General features: G+C 39.2%; 1 protein-coding gene across 3 annotated transcripts in view; it reads right to left on the reverse strand.

Annotated features, from left to right (window-relative positions):
• iqgap2 (IQ motif containing GTPase activating protein 2) overlaps positions 1-19,618 on the reverse strand; it is a 416,923-nt gene that overhangs the window by 162,230 nt on the left and 235,075 nt on the right. For all 3 annotated transcript variants that reach the window (XM_068029497.1, XM_068029496.1, XM_068029498.1), the window contains 7 exons: positions 15,255-15,342; positions 14,109-14,272; positions 13,793-13,880; positions 13,331-13,494; positions 11,399-11,559; positions 2,290-2,414; positions 534-697 (listed from right to left, as the gene is read on the reverse strand). In XM_068029497.1, the coding sequence (XP_067885598.1) occupies positions 534-697; positions 2,290-2,414; positions 11,399-11,559; positions 13,331-13,494; positions 13,793-13,880; positions 14,109-14,272; positions 15,255-15,342 (954 nt within the window). The remainder of the gene's footprint in view (positions 1-533; positions 698-2,289; positions 2,415-11,398; positions 11,560-13,330; positions 13,495-13,792; positions 13,881-14,108; positions 14,273-15,254; positions 15,343-19,618) is intronic.

Raw genomic sequence — 19,618 nt, forward strand, 5'->3', positions numbered from 1 at the left:
AATAAATTAGAAAACATTTGTAAATCCAGTGGTTAGATTTACATATTGATGAGTTTATATAGGTTATTTAAGATGGATTTCGGAATTTATACTTTGCAGCTTGTGCCTCTTGCATGGTTCAAATAAACAGACATCTTCAGGACATTCGGGGCTTATCCCAACGGCTAAATAGAAATGAGTGAAATTTCACTTTTAATCCCCTTAACATTTAATGAATACAACTCTATTCAGTATCCAGCTACACCCAACAAAGTATTAGTCAGCCTATCCACCACCTTTATGATAACATAACACTGAACCAAAGAATTCAAAAATGGTTTCTTGGAAGCGCTAGAAAATTCCCACTGGCAAAAAAAAAAAACATTTTCTTTGGGCATAAAACATTCATCATTGTTCCATGTGAAATCGTGAGGCTGAGCGTGACCACAAATGATCTCCAAAGTAGCATTTCTATTACATTTTCAATTACAATGAGAGGATTTAATAGACAAATAAATATTAACAAAATAAGCAGACATTTTATGAAGACTCACCTTGCACTTCTGTTGCTTAGTGTGCCATAGGACATCTTGATAATGGCGTGCTATTGAAGGTTTCACTCCCTGTAATTTAGCAGTTGGCATCAATAATGCTTCCAGTGTTTTATTGGGATCTTCTTTATCTACTATATCATTGATAAGACCAGCTGCGATGACCTCTGTAGAGGTAAGATTAAATCAAATACAAACTTACAACAAATGTAACAAATGGGATTATGTTGTGGTATGTCTGATTGTTGAAAAAAGATTTACAAGTTCAAATTTCACTAATTCTACATACTTACCAAATACTGAATTACCTGTTGTAGATACAGTCATGTTTGTTCTTTCAATATACAACTAAAATTTGCCAAAGTAGAACTATAAATATTACTTCCCCCCCCTCCCCGCCCAAGTTAGTGAAGCCAGTGTACTAAGCCATTGTCAAGTAAGCTACCAACAGTGTTCAGGTGCTCACAAGAAATATGGGGCTGGTGGGAGGTACAGCAGCAATAGCCACAGAACCATACTCCCAGAAGTCAATGCCTTCAGGGTTAAGAAAGGGGAATAATCCTTAATTCATACATGAGAGTTGAAAAATTATTCATACCATAGGGAAAATGCCACAAGTGTTCACACATGGGTACAGTGCCATTAGACAGCACAGTGCAATATATCTGTAGTGCAAAATATCTATAAATTTAACGTAAGTTTTGCAATCACAAATTATTTAGAGTCAAGTGATTATGTGCTGAAAACATTGACTAGCATTTATAAACATGGGCGGGTATATATGGAAACCAGTGCACTGATTAATTGATAACCTTGCAATGAGGATGCAACAATTAGTCTTTCAGTGAAGCGTTCCTTATGTACAACTTCACGGAGTGTGAAAAACACACTGCAGCCAGGATGAAGGCTTTTCAGTTGAAGAGTTAAACTGCATTTCCTCTTTTCAGATGTCAATAGATTTACTGCATATTGCTAGCATTTGCTGCAGTTGCAATTTTTCTTTTCATCTCAACCTCAAAGGCCAGTCTGACTTCAGTGTTTACCATGTAAGCTACCACAAACAAAAATATGAGGCATATTAAAATACGCCTTCCCTAGAACTTCACAATCAAAAAAAGATAGGAGATAGTAGCAAATTCATCCAAGGATTTAGAAGGTTACAAACAGCTCAAAGCTTTCCACTTTCAGCTTGTGTCATTGAGCAACTCAACAATATTTACATTTAGGATCCATTACTCTGTTTAATATGAAGCACAAGACAATGGAATTTTCTACAATAATCCAGCATATGATAAAGGAAATATGAATTTTGTTTAAAGTCAATGAAGCATTTTAAACTACTGTTGTAAATTAGTATTCAAAGACAGACTTAACCACCAAAAATTCCTGCCTCTGATTTTTGTGGAAAAGGATTAGATTGGATATGATTTTTCATTTTTATATTCAAGAAAATAATTTGTATCTCAATGAGATTTTATTGTGTCTGAGTAATGTGAGCCTCCGTTTTGTTTATACTACAATGTATGCAGCACATGAATGAGTTAGTGTGCTACAGTCACAGCAATTACAGCACAGACTGCTGTACCGGCCATCTTCTGGACAGCCAGCTTTACCGTAACTTACAGCCAGTCCATGTAAGCAGTTCAACTGCATAGTGGAGACACCTTTTAAAGTAAATTAGTTCATTTTAGCGCATGGAGAAAATTGGTAGTTTGTTACATTTAGACAGAAAGTCTCAATTTTAGGTCGCGGAACTTACTTTCGCTTTCTTCCTTAACTTGCAAATTGACTTCTTCAATACAGCTCTGAATGTCATTCCAGCTCAAGTACTGCTGTCCTTGGTCTGCAGCTTGTCCCTTCATTAGTATCAGCATGTCCGCATACCTGAGAGAAAGAAAACTCAGAATCCGAAAAGTCCGATAGCACAACCATATGGAAACTTGTTTTACACTTCTGTGGTCACAGTAAGTCTCAGCTGAGACAAACAGTATGTAAAAAAAAGTTCATGCATTTACATGTAGGTTTTTAAGATAGGATATCAAAGTACCCAAGCTATGGGTAAAGTCTAAGCAAACAGACTGTTTACAGCAGGGAAAAAAAAGGCAGATCAAGAGCATATGAGTTTTCCAGTTTCTAAAGGGAACAGAAACTATTTATCTACCTTTCTAATATAAAGCTAACTTTGAATCTAGGTAACACCATACAGATTATAAAGGTCTTTTGAACGATAAACACCCACTTATCCAGAAATAGCCTACAGTTTCCCATCACAACCATCAACTGATTCCAAATGTTATTGCCTTCCTGTCAGGAGGTCTGTGTACTGATCACTCAAAGAACTTTCCCACACTAGTCCTAAATTTCCTTTTCACTAACTGAACTTGCGCATCTGGTCTTATTGTTATGGTTTGGTTTGAAATAATAGCCCAGGATTACTTACTCTACATAGGTTATCTTATATAACTTACGTGGTAGATAGCAAAATCTACAGCAGCAATTTTGATCTTCCAGCAGGAAACAGGCAGGAGACAGGCAGAGTTAAAGCACGGATGCCTGAAGGAGTCGACAGGGACCCATCCCAGTTCACTCTAGTTAACCTGGGTGGGTCAACATTTCAGGCTGGAGCAGACAGATAGGTAGAGATGAGGTGATGACATAGTGGACTGTCACTGGACTAGTAATCCAGAGCCTAGGCTAATGCTCTGGGGGAATGGATTCGAATACCACCACAACAGATGGTGAAACTTGAATTCAATTAATAAAAAAATCTGGAATTCAAAGCTAATCTAAATGGTGACCATGAAACCACTGTTGATTGTTGTAAAACCCATTTGGTTCATTCATGCCCTCTAGATAAGGAAATCGGTCATCCTTACCTGGTCTGGCCTACATGTGACTCCAGACCCACAGCAATGTGGTTGACTCTTAAATGCCCTCTGAAATGGCCTAGCAAGCCACTCAGTTCAAGGGCAATTGGGGATGGGCAATGAATGCTGGCCTAATCAGTGGCACCCATACAACACAAACAAATAAAAAAAGTGTATCTGCAAGCTGCAAACTGTTTTGAGTCTTGCTGAAAATAGAGACATGTTGTCAAAGCTTTTCGTCTTACATTCATCAGGACAATCGCAAGAATAACAAACCTAAGGGAAACAACTAGTTGTACTGCATGAGAAGAGAGTGCTGATTGGTTGACAAGTGAACTCTGGTAGAGGCGTTGCCATGGTGAATGTACCAGTTTATGGTGACTGACAGTTAAATGCCAAGCTTTGTTTGAAACTTAAACCTGATGGCCTGAGGCTGTCAAGCTGCCATGTTTAAATTTCAAACAAAGCTTGGCATTTAACTGTCAGTCACCATAAACTGGTACATTCACCATGGCAACGCCTCTACCAGAGTTCACTTGTCAACCAATCAGCATTCTCTTCTCATGCAGTACAACTAGTTGTTTCCCTTAGGTTTGTTATTCTTGCGATTGTCCTGATGAGTGCAAGATGAAAAGCTTTGAAAATGTGTCTCTATTTTCAGCAATATTCAAGTTTTGAGTCCTGTGAATGTTCATTTATCTAATGTAGTTATGAGAAATTGTCTTTGTTTCAGTGCATCTTCAACAGATTTTGAATGATATGTTTAAGGTGGCTTTCTCCCATTCTGAAGCAGAGAGCAATAGGCAAGACCTAGAGAATATATAGTAGCAATCAGCCATATAATACGGAGGAAACAGTGTTTTAGAGTCAGTCTTGTTTTAATGGTAGTGCAACATATTCCAAGGATAGACACAAGATACATACACAATCATTGAATATAAATAGCCTGTCAGGAAGACTGTTTAAAGGAACTAGCAGCACAGCACTGTTCTGCATGTGAAATCAGTCACACGTTTATTAGCTCATAGTTTTAAATAGCTCCCCCTCAACAGTCACAAGAGTTTAAAATATTGATTGAGAAACAAGGAACTTGCACTGCGCTCTACATTCACAATATTGTGCAGCAGTTGTATGGAGATCAGAAAATAGGCAAGAAAATTTTTGCATCCTTAAGAGATTGAGCTCTACAAAGAATACTCAACTATTCTTTCAATAGTCACTTGGTAGTACAGATCTTGAATATTGCTGAAAAAAAGATATTGAAGCATTTCGTCTTGCACTCATCAGGACAGATGCAAGAATGCTAAATTTCAAAAGGCAGTGGCAATTAATACTGCATGAGAAAAGGGTGCTGATTGATTCACATGTCGACTGTGATTGGTCGAGGCATTGCCATGGAGAATGCACGAGGGAATTGTGGGCCTCCTATGCTTTTATTTAAGTCAAAAAAGGCACAATGTCTGGACATGTTCCTTTTGCCTGCAGAGGACAGGTCCCTGTGTATGAATATACGTAGCTTCTAGCAAGCATAAGTGAGCCACAGTGTGAGCTGACTGATAATCTTAAATTGGTTGTTAGTGTAATTCTTAGCATACTCGGGATTGTTCAGTAAATGCTGTCCAATGGCAGAATCACATCCAATGTTGGACATTATGTTCTGAATTTTGCAAACATGGGCTGGTTGAGTACAGTCAGCGCAAAGGAAGATGGTTGTGGTTGTTGGAGGTCAATCATCTGAGCTCCAGGACATCACTGCAGGAGTTCCTCAGGGTAGTGTCCTGGGTCCAACCATCTTCAGCTGCTTCATCAATGACCTTCCTTCAATCATAAGGTCAGAAGTGGGGATCTTCGCTGATGATTGCACAATGTTCAGCACCATTCGTGACTCCTCAGATACTGAAGCAGTCCGTGTAGAAATGCGGCAAGGCCTGGACAATATCCAGGCTTGGGCTGATAAGTGGCAAGTAACATTCGCGCCACACAAGTGCCAGGCAATGACCATCTCCAACAAGAGAGAATCTAACCATCTCCCCTTGACATTCAACAGCATTACCATCGCTGAATCCCCGACTATCAACATCCTAGGGGCTACCATTGACCAGAAACTGACCTGGAGTAGCCATATAAAAACCGTGGCTACAAGAGCAGGTCAGAGGCGAGTAACTCACCTCCTGACTCGCCAAAGCCTGTCCACCATCTACAAGGCACAAGCCAGCAGTGTGATGGAATACTGTCCAGTTGCCTGGATGGGTACAGCTCCAACAACACTCAAGAAGCTTAACACCATCGAGGACACAGCTGCCCACTTGATTGGCACCCCATCTACAAACATTCACTCCCTCCGCCACCAACGCACAGTGGCAGCAGTGTGTTCCATCTACAAGATGCACTGCAGCAATGCACCAAGGCTCCTCAGACAGCACCTTCCAAACCCACAACTTCCACCAACTAGAAGGACAAGGGCAGCAAATACATGGGAACACCACCACCTGCAAGTTCCCCTGCAAGTCACACACCATCCTGACTTGGAACTATATTGCCGTTCCTTCACTGTCGCTGGGTCAAAATCCTGGAGCTCCCTTCCTAACAGCACTGTGGGTATACCTACCCCAAATGGACTGCAGCGGTTCAAGAAGGCAGCTCACCACCACCTTCTCAAGGGCAATTAGGGATGGGCAACAAATGCTGGCCTGGCCAGCTTTGCCCACATCCCATGAATGAATAAAAAAAAGTCAGTACTCTGCCTATTGCGAATAGCCGAAAGGATGTGCTGTTTGATACGATCCACCAGTCATTGAGACGTACAGCCTACGTACCTGGCATCGCACTGGCACTGGAATTCATATACCACATTCCTCATTTATGCAGTAAGCAGAACATCTTTTTGGCTTAACAGCAGCATCCTGTTAGTGGAAAATACCATATTTGTTGCTACTGCATGGTAGCAGTGTGAAATGGCTTGCTTCACTTGTTGCTCAAATTTTTGAGATACTTTACCCCTCCAGGGTAATTTGAGGTAGACTGGGCACTTTTCAGGCCCATTCGTGTGTATGCGCTATCGAGCAATGATCTGATCGGTGTCGCCATTATCCTGCAGGATAGCTTTGATGTGCCCAATTTTGGCGCCAAGCTTGCATGGTGAGCAAATGGCTTGGACCTTATTTACAAGATTGCAGAAAAGGCCAATCTTATAGCGTGTGAAGCTGTAGGAATCCCAACGCATATATTGACCAGTGCAGGTAGGCTTGCGGTAGACAGTAATAGAGAACTTAGTGGCGGATTTCTCAACTAGCACTTAGAGGAAAGGGAGCTCATTAGACAGCTCCATTTCAAAAGGTGAATTTGATCACGGGATGGAGCGCATTAAGGTGTGTAAGGAAATTCTTGTACACAGTTGCGGATTCAAATATAGCAAACGTATCGTCTACGTATTAGAAATATGCAAGGGGTAAGAGGTTAGGGGTCATTCCATTGAAAACGCATTTCTCGTGGAAACCACCAAAATTGTTAGCGAGAGCTGGGCCTAGAGAGTATCCCATGGCAACACTAATTATTTGAGCATATATGGTGTCATTAAAGCTGAACTCAACTGCACGAGTTGCTAAGTTCATACGTTCAATGAATACAGATTCAGAAGATAATGTCCAACGTTAGATGTGATTCTGAGCTTGGACAGCTGTTACTGAACAATCCCGAGTGTACTAAGAATTACACTAACAACCATAATCAGTCGGGCTCGCAATGTGACTCGCTTACGCTTGCGAGAAACTACATACATTCATACACAGGGACCTGTCCTCTGCAGGTAAAAAGAACATGTCCAGTCGTTACGCCTTTTCTGAATTAAACAAAAGCATGGGGGACAACAGTTCACTAGTGCATTCTCCATGGCACACCTCAACCAGAGTCAACTTGCCAACCAATCAGCACCCCTTTCTCATGTAGTATAAATTTTGCTCCCTTTGAAATTTGGCTTTCTTGCGTCTGTCCTGATGAGTGCAAGATGAAAAACCTCGACAGAATGACTCCTTTTTCAGCAATATTCTTTGAATATTCCACTGTATTAGAAAGATAGCAAAACATTTAAAATAAATTATTAGTATTTAACAGCATTCATTTATCAATTTATTTCCATTAAAACTGACCAATATTTTTTAGCCTAAGGCATAGTCCAATTGGTTTTATTCTTCCGTCTGCCAAGGACGAGAAAATCATGAGATGGCATATGGTATATCCAGCAAGCCAGAGTGCTATGACAAAGTTTCTCTAATCGACCCCTGCAGCTTACTACATTTATACAGATACCGGATAAGCAAACATACTCTACGGTTTGTTTACAAAGTGCAGTGTGGTCAGCATCACTGAACCAAAGAAAAATCCTTTAGAAATCTAATAACATTGTACATCATAACTCAATTCTCGGACACTGGGGTTCACTATTGTAATCTTTCACTATACAGCCTCAAAGGCTTGAATGCTTCCTTATGCCTGTGACCACACTGGACACACGACTCAACTGTGTGGGCTGACTACAGTTCTAAGCATCACTTCCTTGAATTGATACTCTCTTGTTTTAAGCTAGAAGATTCAGCATCAGATATTTCTTTAATCATTGCTTTAGGGTAAACACTGTCATAACGTGTCAGATCTCTTTCCCAAGGCAATATACGTGATCCCTTCTTGCCCTTCTCAACATCTCTGAAGTATTTGACGCAGTTCACCATGACCCATTATCACCTCCCCTCATTACTTATCTGCATACATTCAGCACGTCTCCAGCAATGTTTCTTCTTCCTGTATCTGCATGATCACATCGAGACTCCCAACGGTCTTATTCTTCGTCCTTTTTTTTCACCTACATGCTATCCTTCAGTGACAACATCTGCAGACATGAGTTCAATATCCACCTGTACACTGATAACATCCAGTGCTACCTATCTACCACTTCTCTTGACCCTCATGTCTAATTATGCTATCAGACCTCCTGTCCAAATTAAGTCATACATAAATCACATCCTATAACTTATCAGGAAGAGTAAAAGCATAATTTTCAGCCTCCAACACACACTATGCTTTTGATACAGACTCTATCCCCCTCCTCAGCTACTCACTGAGTCAAAACATGTGAAACTTGGTATCCTTTCTTCAGTCCCCCACTGCCGAAATCCTGTCTATCCTTTATTCACACGTGGACTCAATTTTTTTTCATGGAGGGAGAGATTTGATTAAAGGTGAAGACAGAAGAGTAGTGAAAGGATTCCTAAAAAATGTCTTTCCTACTAGGCTCCCACCCACCACCCTCCATAAACACCAACTGGTCCAAAGCTCACTGCTTGTACCCACTCCAATCCGTCTATCACCCCAGGCCCCGCTGACGTACAATTCCCCTGGTGCTCCAACACATCAAATTTAGTACACTTGGATTTATCTTCAAAACTGTACAAGGTCTTTCCCCATTTAATATCTACAATCTTTTCCAGCCTTATATCTCCTCCCCCACTCTTGTCCTCCAACTCTGGTGTTTTGGGCTTCCCCTCACCCCTTACCTTTGGTAGTAGAATCACTGTGACCCTATTTTCAAGGAATCCCTCCACTACTCTTCTCTAGTCATCTTTAAATCAAATCTCTCCCTCCATGACTCACCAGTAACTGCTTTATTTTAACATACCCTCCCCGCACCACAACCCACCCCCCACCCATGCCCAGCAATAAAGCATTTTGGAAAAATTGCTATCTTAAAGGCACCACATAAATGGAAGCTGTTTAAAAACACCATTAGCTATTTCTACCACAACTCCTGCACCAGAGCACACAGACCCAAGCTTAAAAGGTGGAAGAGGAACAGATCATTACACATAGGGTGATAAACTTCTGGAACTGACTAACAGTGGAAGCAGCTGGTGTTCCAAAATTCAAGAGGAAGCTGGTCAGCTTTCTGGTGCAGGAAACAATTGAAGGTGGTGAGATAACTCTATATTTTGGGTTATTAAAAAAAAACTTAAGATGCCGAGATATATTGCAATATTATTTTCCAGTCATGTGACTTACAAATCTTAATTGGAGGAGGGGAAGGGTGAGTTGAAGCTTTATCTGACTAGTGTGTGAAGTCCAAAAGAGCAAAAGCTAAGATTAAAATGTATAAATAGAGGAGAAATTGGTTACATATAAATCGAGCTAACCACCTAACATATCAGTAATGAAATTTTCAAGTACTAAAACTGTTACAGCATCTAACCAAAGGAGACTAAACAACCTTGAGTACAAAGTGCACAGAAATTACAGAAGCAGAATATGATAAATACCAAATACAGTAACAAGGTAATAAAGGTACAACAAAGCAGAATAACTGGTTAGTAGGAGTACAATATATATTTTAAAGCAACATCCATTGTGGTAGGAATATTACATAGAAAATAATTGTATAATCTATTAATCTCACCAGATAGCAAGACTGTTCCTTTGCAAGTACTGCCAAGAAAAATAATTTACTTCAGTGCACAGAACTATCTGCAAATTTGAATCTGTTAAAGGACACGGTGAAATTTGCACAGAAAATTACTTTTTAAAAAATCTATCCTGCTGTCACATGGTAAGTTCAGATTTTTGTGCAGTTTCCCTCTCCTTAGCACACAATGCAAATGAAGAAAAATATAGCCCCCTTACATGAAAATGAGCAAAGCAGAAAGCTGTGATCGTGTTATAGTTAAAGCTCGGGTTTGGTAAACAGCCTGACAGTGAGACTGAAAACAATTTCAGGAGATTGGTTAGCAAAATGGGCTGATGCGATTTAGCACAAAGAATGTGAAGCTATATATTTTAAGGAAAACAAGGCATGAGAGTATACATTCAATGCAAATTCTGAACAGGTAGTAAACAAAGAAATTACAAAATTCCTTGAAAGTGCATAAAGAACAGAAAACAACATTTTGGATTTCATAGCTAGGAGCAAAGAGGTATTGCTAAATTTATATAAGGCAGTTTTGGGCATTTCATTATGGGAAGGAGAGTAAAGTCATGGAGAACATCTCAGTATGATAAGCAATTATAGCTATGAGAAGTGAGGTGAGATACTGACTATTTCCACTCGCATAGAGAAAACTGAGGCCACCTATTAGTGTTTCTTTAAAAACAATTGTGAAAGGCTTCAATATGGAGAACAGGGAAATACTATTTTCTCTAGTTTATGGAGTTAGTAACAAAGGGTCATCAATTTAAAATGGTCAGAAAGTGAGGAGAGCGGTTAAGGGAAATTTCTTTACACAGAGAGCATGGATCACTTTTCAACAGGGAAGAATTGAGGCAGACACCTTTTCTTCTATTAAGGTGGATAATATTTGATGCCATGGAAAATAAGTGGCAATGAGGTAGCTTTGGGATTGCTGCAGCAACGAGCTAATATCTGCATAAGCTATTGAATGAGCTTCCGCGCTATAAATTTCTAAAGTTGATCATTCATTCTGTATTTTTAAAAAAATCAGTCTTCATTAACAGGTGCTTCTATAATAAATATTTTAGAATTAAAATAAACTTAGGATCCAACTTGCCTGTCAAATGAGGCAATGAACCCTTCTTCAGTAAATGAATTATTCCTCATTCATACTATCACTTAGTTTTCCAAAATCATAACCTAGGTGTGTAATTAAATATCAGTTCCAGAGTCATAGAGTCGTACAGCACAGAAACAGCTGACAGAGAAATTACTGAACTGGATCCTCACTTTTTCATAATAAAAATATATACCATAATTATATGCCAATTAACATTTTACAATGACATTGTCACATTGGCTTACGTAAAAGGATACTTTACATGTCATTTCCCCACGCTCTGATATTGGTTTCAACGGTCTTGCCTAATAAATCTAGAATTATTCAGTACCATTTATTACCATAATGCTATTCATTTTCTTATTGAACAATTTCTTGTGTGTGAAGGAATTGTGAATAGATCACTCTGGGTTTGCAAATTGCAGTGAGAGAATTAGCACTCAGAACAACATACCGCTGCGTGTTTGCATCATGCAGGTTGCTAAGTCCAATAGGGGAGCTGGTGAGGTGCTGTAACACATCCTGAACATCATTTAATGTCAATGCTTCATTTAGTGCAGCCACTGCTGACAACATCTCCACCGCAATAGCAAGTTCGTCATGTGTTAGCTTCCCCTGCAGGTTGGTGAGCAAAAGACAGTTTATGAAAACAAAGACATGGTTGGTGCTGAAATTTTGTAAGAATAATGGTTTGTGTTATTTTCTTTGAAACTAAATTAATATACATGTTGCATGTACTTCCTCTGTTAGCTACTCCTGACTGAGCAAGCTACCACCCAGAATCTACACTGTTCAACCAGTATTGCATCAAATACAGGTACACTTATAGGATTAGTGTGACTGAATTTCACTTTGATGTTGCACATAAACTAGGCAGGTCAATAAAATGTTACTAGAGAAGGAAGAGCTGGGGTTGGCTACAGAAATACATAGTTTTTGGCTGAAGGCACAATGTATACCATATCTTAGAATGTGGGGAGTAAATGTGCAGTGGTTACCAAACTGTTACCAAATCAGTTTTCAGGCACTCCCGGATATTTGGAATGGAAATAAGGACCAGCAGTGAATCCAAGCTAAATGGTTTGCCTTCATGGGACAACTTTTCTCAGTCTCTCTCATATACTGCCTGAGAATCAGACTTGATCGCCTTTGCTACTGAACCTGAACAGACCCATAAGCAGCTCACAGCACACTTGATAAAAGTGCATTATCCATGACCCCGAACCCCCCACCGCCCCGCCACAATTCACATCCAAATATTTTCTGAATGTATCAGACACCGACAATTGCATTCATCTTTTCAAAATGTTTACAGTTTAACGGATTTGATGGCAATATATGCTCAAGAACATTCAGATGTGTTTTAATTGCGGATAATTTAGGACTAATTTGGCACTGAGTTGTGAAAGAGCACAAAATACAAGTGTCTAAACAACTGATGTCATCTTATATTACTGTAGAAATTTTTTTTGAAAACACTCTAAATGATCCCATTAGGGAAAATGGAAGTGTTTTATCTTTATTGCAGCACGTTAACCCGCACACATAAATGAAGATCGATCCTGAAACTATTGGATATACGTCACAGTGGTTAGCTTCTGTTCTCCAGAGTAAGCAACCCAATAATGGAATGTGGTTTTGCTAGACCCACATGAACCCACTAAGTAGTGAAGCAAAATCATTCCTCAATCCTAGTTCTGTTAAATTTAATTTTATAACAGAATTTCAATATCATGTGATGATCAGAGTAGCCCCTCAAACTGGAAGCTGAATATGCAGGTCCATAGAGTTACAGGACACAAACTCCATTTCTTACTCATGAGGTTTTGGTCTAAGTGATACTGGACGGAGGCACTAAACTAAGCAGAGGCTAACATGGGGAAGCCACACAAAATCCAGCAACAACTCTGTAGAAGTTTTGGTGCAGGTCACATGTTCTTTCAAAACTATGTAGCCAGCAAGGATAAAAAGACCTAACACAAAAAAAGTCCTAAACTTACATGCATGCTGTCGGGGGAAAAAGAAACTGCAAAAAGATTGGAATTAAACACAGCATTTGAACAGATCAAAGACTCGTCTTCACGTGTTTTGTTTATGATTTTTATGAACCTCCACAGGAATCTATCACTCACGTTAATACAAGTTACTGGAACCAAGTTACTATAATGGCCTTGCTTCTTTTTAGCAATGGAGTTGAAAGTCTTGTCCAGAATCACAAATCTCATTAGTGAATTTAAAAAGCGAAACACACAAGGGGACAGCTGGTATAGTCACATTGTCTATGAGGAATTTGCAGTGAAGGATACCGAAATATTTGAACCAATACATTCTTCATCACCCTTTGCATGTATTTTAACTTTTTTTTATATATATGTTAAACATTTACCTCAGGGTTCTGTTTCTGCAGGTTGAATAGTTCTATCTGGTACAAGTCGGCCATGTGTGAATACACTGCAGGCAGCTGAGCCTCCGACACCATTAACGCTTCAATAGTCTGGGCTGCATCACCGTTGTGGATAGCGGCATTTATCTTTTCAACTGCTTCAAGCTCTTCATAAATAAATACAAACGAAGATAAACCACTGGTTACAGAATCTAGTACAACAACATTATGTTGTGTTAAGAATGTAAACCAATCTCATGAAACCGTACAAACATAAAAGGAAACCAGGCATATCCACACTCATTTTTTCCACCAGGTGGGGTAACATCATACACCACCCTTCCCCATCCTCCCCAATCCTCAGCAATGCCAACTCTTGGAGGAAGAGCCATTGAACATATTACCTCTCAATTGACCAATATAACAATAAATTTTAACACAAGAACAAAATAAAACTAAACTTACTAAGTTTATGGGCCTTAGCATGGTCATTGGAAACGCTGACCCCTGCTTGAAGATCATCCTTGCTAAGCATACCAGGAAAACTCTCTTCCTAGAAAACAAAGGGAAATATGCTTACCCTTCAGATGCACTGTAAATAATGCATCATTTTCAACTTTTTTAATTCTTAGTTGGACTGCATCGATGGGCAGTGGCCATTTTTGCCAAAATAAATGTGGTAAGTAATGCTTAATCAGAAAACAAAACAGCAATCTAAATCAACAGTAAACGAATGATAATTCTCAGCTTTCTACTGAAAATCTAAATTTCTTCACCCTACCTGTAATTTCTGTTCTCTTTGAGTACACAGATGTGCTAAGTACCATGGTGAATTCTCCTGCTGCACTCCCACAAGTCTTAGTGCAGAGATCTGCAGACCTGCCAGTAAATTATCTTGATCATGTTTCTCTAGGGCTTCATTCACCTGCTGAAGAGCTTTATTTACTAGGGAATAAGACATTTAAAGCAATTGGTAAATAGAAAACAAATATTTTTACAGTTCTACTTCTTTTATCCAAGTTACTTGGGAAGGAAGGATCACTTTGAATCTAAAACATCCATTCCAGCTAATGGAGAATAGATACTAAGTTCTGGTAAAACAAAAATAATTACATGTAGTCCCACAAAAGATTTGCTTGGATAATGAAACCCAGGTCAACTTATTGCTAACATGGTGAACAAGGACCAAGCCTAGTACAATGACGCCAAAGAAAGATTCAGTGCTGGCTCAGATTTGCTTACACTACTTTTCAATTTTTTGATATTGCACAGTGCTGCAATTTTAGTGATTCTAATCCATGAAATACTGAAAATTCTGCAAGTTTTGCAAGTAGCATATTGGGAGTCAATTCGCAGAACAATTAGCATATACATAAACGTGTCACGTAGAAATGCATTATAATGAAGAATGCAACTGTACTTAATTCTGATTATGTGAAACAAAAAACTGCTGGTCATAACTATCTTATCCAAGTGTTTGTTTAAAAATGGTTTCCATTGTGAAATGTCACTTTTTTTTTCAACGAGAAAATTAATTACAAGAGTGAAACTGAAGACACATTTACACACTTGATCCTGGCTTCAATGAGGCTGTTTACAGGAAAAAAAAATCTTTATTTTCAATTACTCAATTCACCACAAAACAACAATATACTTCCAACAGTGTATGGATTATATAGCATTATATAGAATAGCACAAAAACAAGCTATTTGGCCCAACCAATCCAATTTAAGCTCCACTCGAGCCTCCTCCCATCCTTCCTCATCTAACTATCAGCATAGCTCTCGAGTCACTTCTTCCTCAGACATTTATCGAGCTTCGCTTAAATGCAAGATTATAATCATGTTAATTGTGTATCGGGACTGACAAAAACCACTGTATATATTCAGGTAAACACTACATAAGAAGGGAAAATTATCAACTCACCATTGACTTTGTCAACATTGTCTTGAATCTCCATACGGGTCAGAAGTTCCTCATACATGTCCCGCTCTTCTGCTTTAACAGAATCGCTCTAGAAACCAGAATCAAAAAGCTAAGTTTGTTCATGGTAGTTTTTAAATAGAATAACAATGCAAGAGCAGGTTTGGGGGCCGGGAGGTAAACATCCAAAGCAAATCACTTCTCAACTCAATTTCACAAATGCAATAAAAACAAGAAATGCTGGAAATACTCAGCAGGTCTGTCAGCATCTGTGGAGAGAGAAGCAGAGTTAACGTTTCAGGTCAGTGACCCTTCATCAGAACTGGCAAAGGTTAGAAATGTAATAGGTTTTAAGCAAATAAAATGGGGGTGGGGCAAGAGATAACAAAAGGGAAGGTGTTGATAGGACAGGGTCACAGAGAATAACTGACAAGGTGGTCATGGAGCATAGGCAAATGGTATGTTAATGGCGTGCTGAAAGACAAAACTTAAGTGCAGAGAGGGTGTTGACTGACAGAAAAATGAACAGCCCTGACCCAAAGCACAAACATGAAAAAAAAAGTGGGCAGGCACATGGTTAAAAAAAAATGAATGAAACAAATTAAAATAAATTTTAAAAAAAGAAAAAAAGTAACTAAAAATAAAAAGGGGGCCCCAGTCATGCTCTGAAATTGCATTCACAAATACAACTTTTTTTTTCCATAAATCCTGTCTTGCAGACTCAGGACCCTTCTGCAGACCCAAACCTTGCTCAGCAGATTTTGTTGATCATTCAAGCTCATGATAAAATGTAGTTTAAAGGCACTTAGCATGCTTTTCTCCAGAACGGCACAGTGGGCGGCACAGTGGCAAGCACTGCAGCCTTACAGCTCCAACGACCCGGGTTCAATTCTGGGTACTGCCTGTGTGGAGTTTGCAAGTTCTCCGTGACCGTGTGGGTTTTCGCCGGGTGCTCCGGTTTCCTCCCACAGCCAAAGACTTGCAGGTTGGTAGGTAAATTGGCCATTATAAATTGACCCTAGTATAGGTAGGTGGTAGGGGAATATAGGGACAGGTGGGGATGTGGTAGGAATATGGGATTAGTGTAGGATTAGTATAAATGGGTGGTTGATGGTTGGCATAGACTCAGTGAGCCGAAGGGCCTGTTTTAGTGCTGTATCTATAAATCAATAATAAATTATTATCCTCTCCAGATTGGAGTTTTATTTATCAACCTAAAATCACTCAAGTATATTCATATTCTATTTAGACCAAAGTGTTGGGCTTCAACTGTGGCATACAGTTGAAATCCACAATTTGTTTCTAGCTTTTGCTTTTCCCACAATATTTTAAACCAAAGGTAGTATGAGCTCCTGACTGTGGAACTCAGAATTTTTTTTTAAATTCCAAAGGAGCGAGTGCAGTAAGTGAAAATTTTACAATTCATTATGTACCAAGCAAGCTTTCCATCACCCCAGTCCCCAGAGTACCATGATATTTGTCATTTGAAGTAGTCTGTTCCTGCATTCCTGCCAGTGCTATCCAGGGAAAACAGACACAGCTCAGGTAACTTACTCAAACTCCCATGATGATTGCATTTTTTTTTTTAAGGAATCTAACTTAAGGTTGAGTGGTATGTAAGATTCCAGAAAGCCAGCTGAAGGATAGTAGTGGAGCCAATCTTACTCAGGTCTAACATTTATTTATAGGGTGAAACATTATAAACATTCACCTCCTAACTCAACCACTCCAGTTTCAATAATCTCTTTCTATCTGCTCAAGTGAAAACCCAACTAATGCTCTCCACCTGCATATAATTAAACACAACTGATATACAATTAACAGATTCCCCTTCTCTTTAAAAAAATTAGAGTTAACATGCACAACTAAAATTTCAAAACAAATCAATTAAAAAAAAACTTCCATTTCTGTACAGAGCATTACATTGCGAGACACCCCTCCTCTAGGACCACTAACAATTTCTTCATACAAGCACTTCTTTCTTTTTGTAAAACAGTTGATAACTTGCATCCACGCATTTAATTTTAGCGATTTCCTTTCGAGCCAGCAAGGTCAATCTCTAATCTTTTCTCACTCTCACGTTTTGTAGACTGTACATTATCCCATGATGAATGATAATCTACATAACATTCAATAGGTATGCTATCTTCTGCCTACCTCTTGTATAGAATCTCACTTAAAATATTTTGCAAATAGAATCCCATACCCACTGCCTCCACAAGAGTCAGTGTTTCAGCTAAAGTACTTTTAACAACCCTTTTTATTTTCTTAGCTTCCCAACCTTTCCCATTTTCACCCATAAGAAATATTATGAAACCAGCTGCACTCAAACACCCCATCAGTAGGATTAGCATGTGAAGCATCATTAAAAATGACCAGTTTTATATTCTTTGGGTTACCTAAAGATGGAAACTTAAGCAACCATCTCTTCAGATTTAATATTTTCAATGTTTTATTAAAACATTGTGAACTTTTGGGTGTTTCATCGTAGTACTTAACTCCAACACATCAAAACTAGCATCGGGTCTAGTCTGAGTGCATAACCAGCTCACCTGATCAATCAAGCTTTGCAATTGCTCTGTCTCTTCTTTAGGTATAACATCATTCTTTCTGTGATGACCTAGCACGATTAACTAAGATGGGAGTAACACTCTCTAAACAGGATTGCTGTCATTCCTGATGTAGTCTGCTTAACATCTAAACCAATACATTTAAAAGCCCCAGAAGCCTGATTCCGGATCTTAAATTCTATTCTAATCTTAGCACATTTCTCAAATTTTCCAATAATACCCCATAAGAACTCAACGTGCATTATGAAGATGCCTGAAAATTTCCATTTACGATACCAACAAATCAGTCAGATCTGCTTGTTGTTAAACACAACCTATTTTCAGCAAAACAAATCTCACCGAAAAATACTGCACCTTGAAAACATCATTCAAGCTAGAGATGTTTAGTTTCCATTATTTCCCTTCTGCAACTACTGCCTCTTAGGGAAGTTTCAAAAATACATTCCTCTGAAGAACATTACCCTGCAGAAATGTAGCTTTTATGTTGATTGATCTACACTCCCATGAATATGTGGCCAAAAGAGCTAAAAAGATTTTCAAAATTACTTTTCCAGCTATGAGAGCCCACTATAACATCTGTATCATCCAGATGCTCTTCAAAAACCTTAGCAACAAACCTCACTTTGGTCTTATTAGTCCCACCTGCAAGGGCTTTTTCAGTACAAATACACCTCTGTGATGAGGCTGGTTGTCCCTTACCTGGTACCTCAGAATAGACTTCAAACTCTCACCAACTATCTAATTCCTTTTGTTTTGACTCTTAGTTTATCCTCAAGTTTATTGGCAGCCACCAAAACCTCATGGTCATGTGGATTTCCGTTTCTAGTTCTGTTCCGAGACTGTTCTGAAGCCTTCATTTCATTGTGTAACCTATTAAAGCCACGGCCTCGGCTTACACTTTGATGTCTGTCAGGACGACTAATGTGAGATCTTGCACGATCAGAGGCTCCTTCTCCAGCATGTGATCGTTTTCTGATACAAGATTCACTTCTGGACCCACTATCAGTACTTGCACTGCACTTTTGTACTTTCCACTCTTTTACCCCATTCTGCCAGTCCATGGACTTCGCTTCTTGGCCATCATATTTAAACTTGCCACTAGCTTTTCCTGCAGGTCCCACTATTGTCGCATCCCTCCATTCATTCGACCCCTCTGCAACATAGGTCACACAAGTACCCGCTCTAGTTAATTGGCTCTGTCCTGTGCATCATGATCATAGGAACAAAGGAACAGGAGTAGGCCATTCAATACGATTATGGCTGATCTTCCACTTCAATGCCATTTTCCCACACTATCCCCTTATGTCATTTGTATTTAGAAATCTGTCAAACTCTGCTTTAAACATACTCAATTAGCTTCCAAAGCTCTCTGGGTTAGAGAATTCCAAAGATTCACAACCCTCTGAGTAAACAAATTTCTCCTCATCTCTGTCCTAAGTGGCTTCCCCCTAATTTTGAAATTGTGTCCCCTGGTTCTAGACTCCCTAACCAGGGGAAACATCTTAGCTGCATCTACCCTGTCGATCCCTTTATGTATTCCTTAGGTTTCAATGAGATGACCAGAACTGTACTCAGTACTTCAGCTGTGGCCTAAATAGCAATTTATACAGCTCCATCATAACCACCCTGCTCTTATATTTTATGCCTCGGCTAATAAAGGCAAGTATCCCATATGTCTTCCTAACCACCTAACTGTGCTGCTGTCTTCAGTGATCTATGGACAAGTACACCAAGGTCCCTCTGATCCTCTGTACTTCCTAGCGTCCTACAATCCATTGTATATTCCCTTGCCTTGTT

Source organism: Heterodontus francisci, chromosome 4 (genome assembly GCF_036365525.1).
Source record: "Heterodontus francisci isolate sHetFra1 chromosome 4, sHetFra1.hap1, whole genome shotgun sequence".
NCBI lineage: Eukaryota > Metazoa > Chordata > Chondrichthyes > Heterodontiformes > Heterodontidae > Heterodontus > Heterodontus francisci.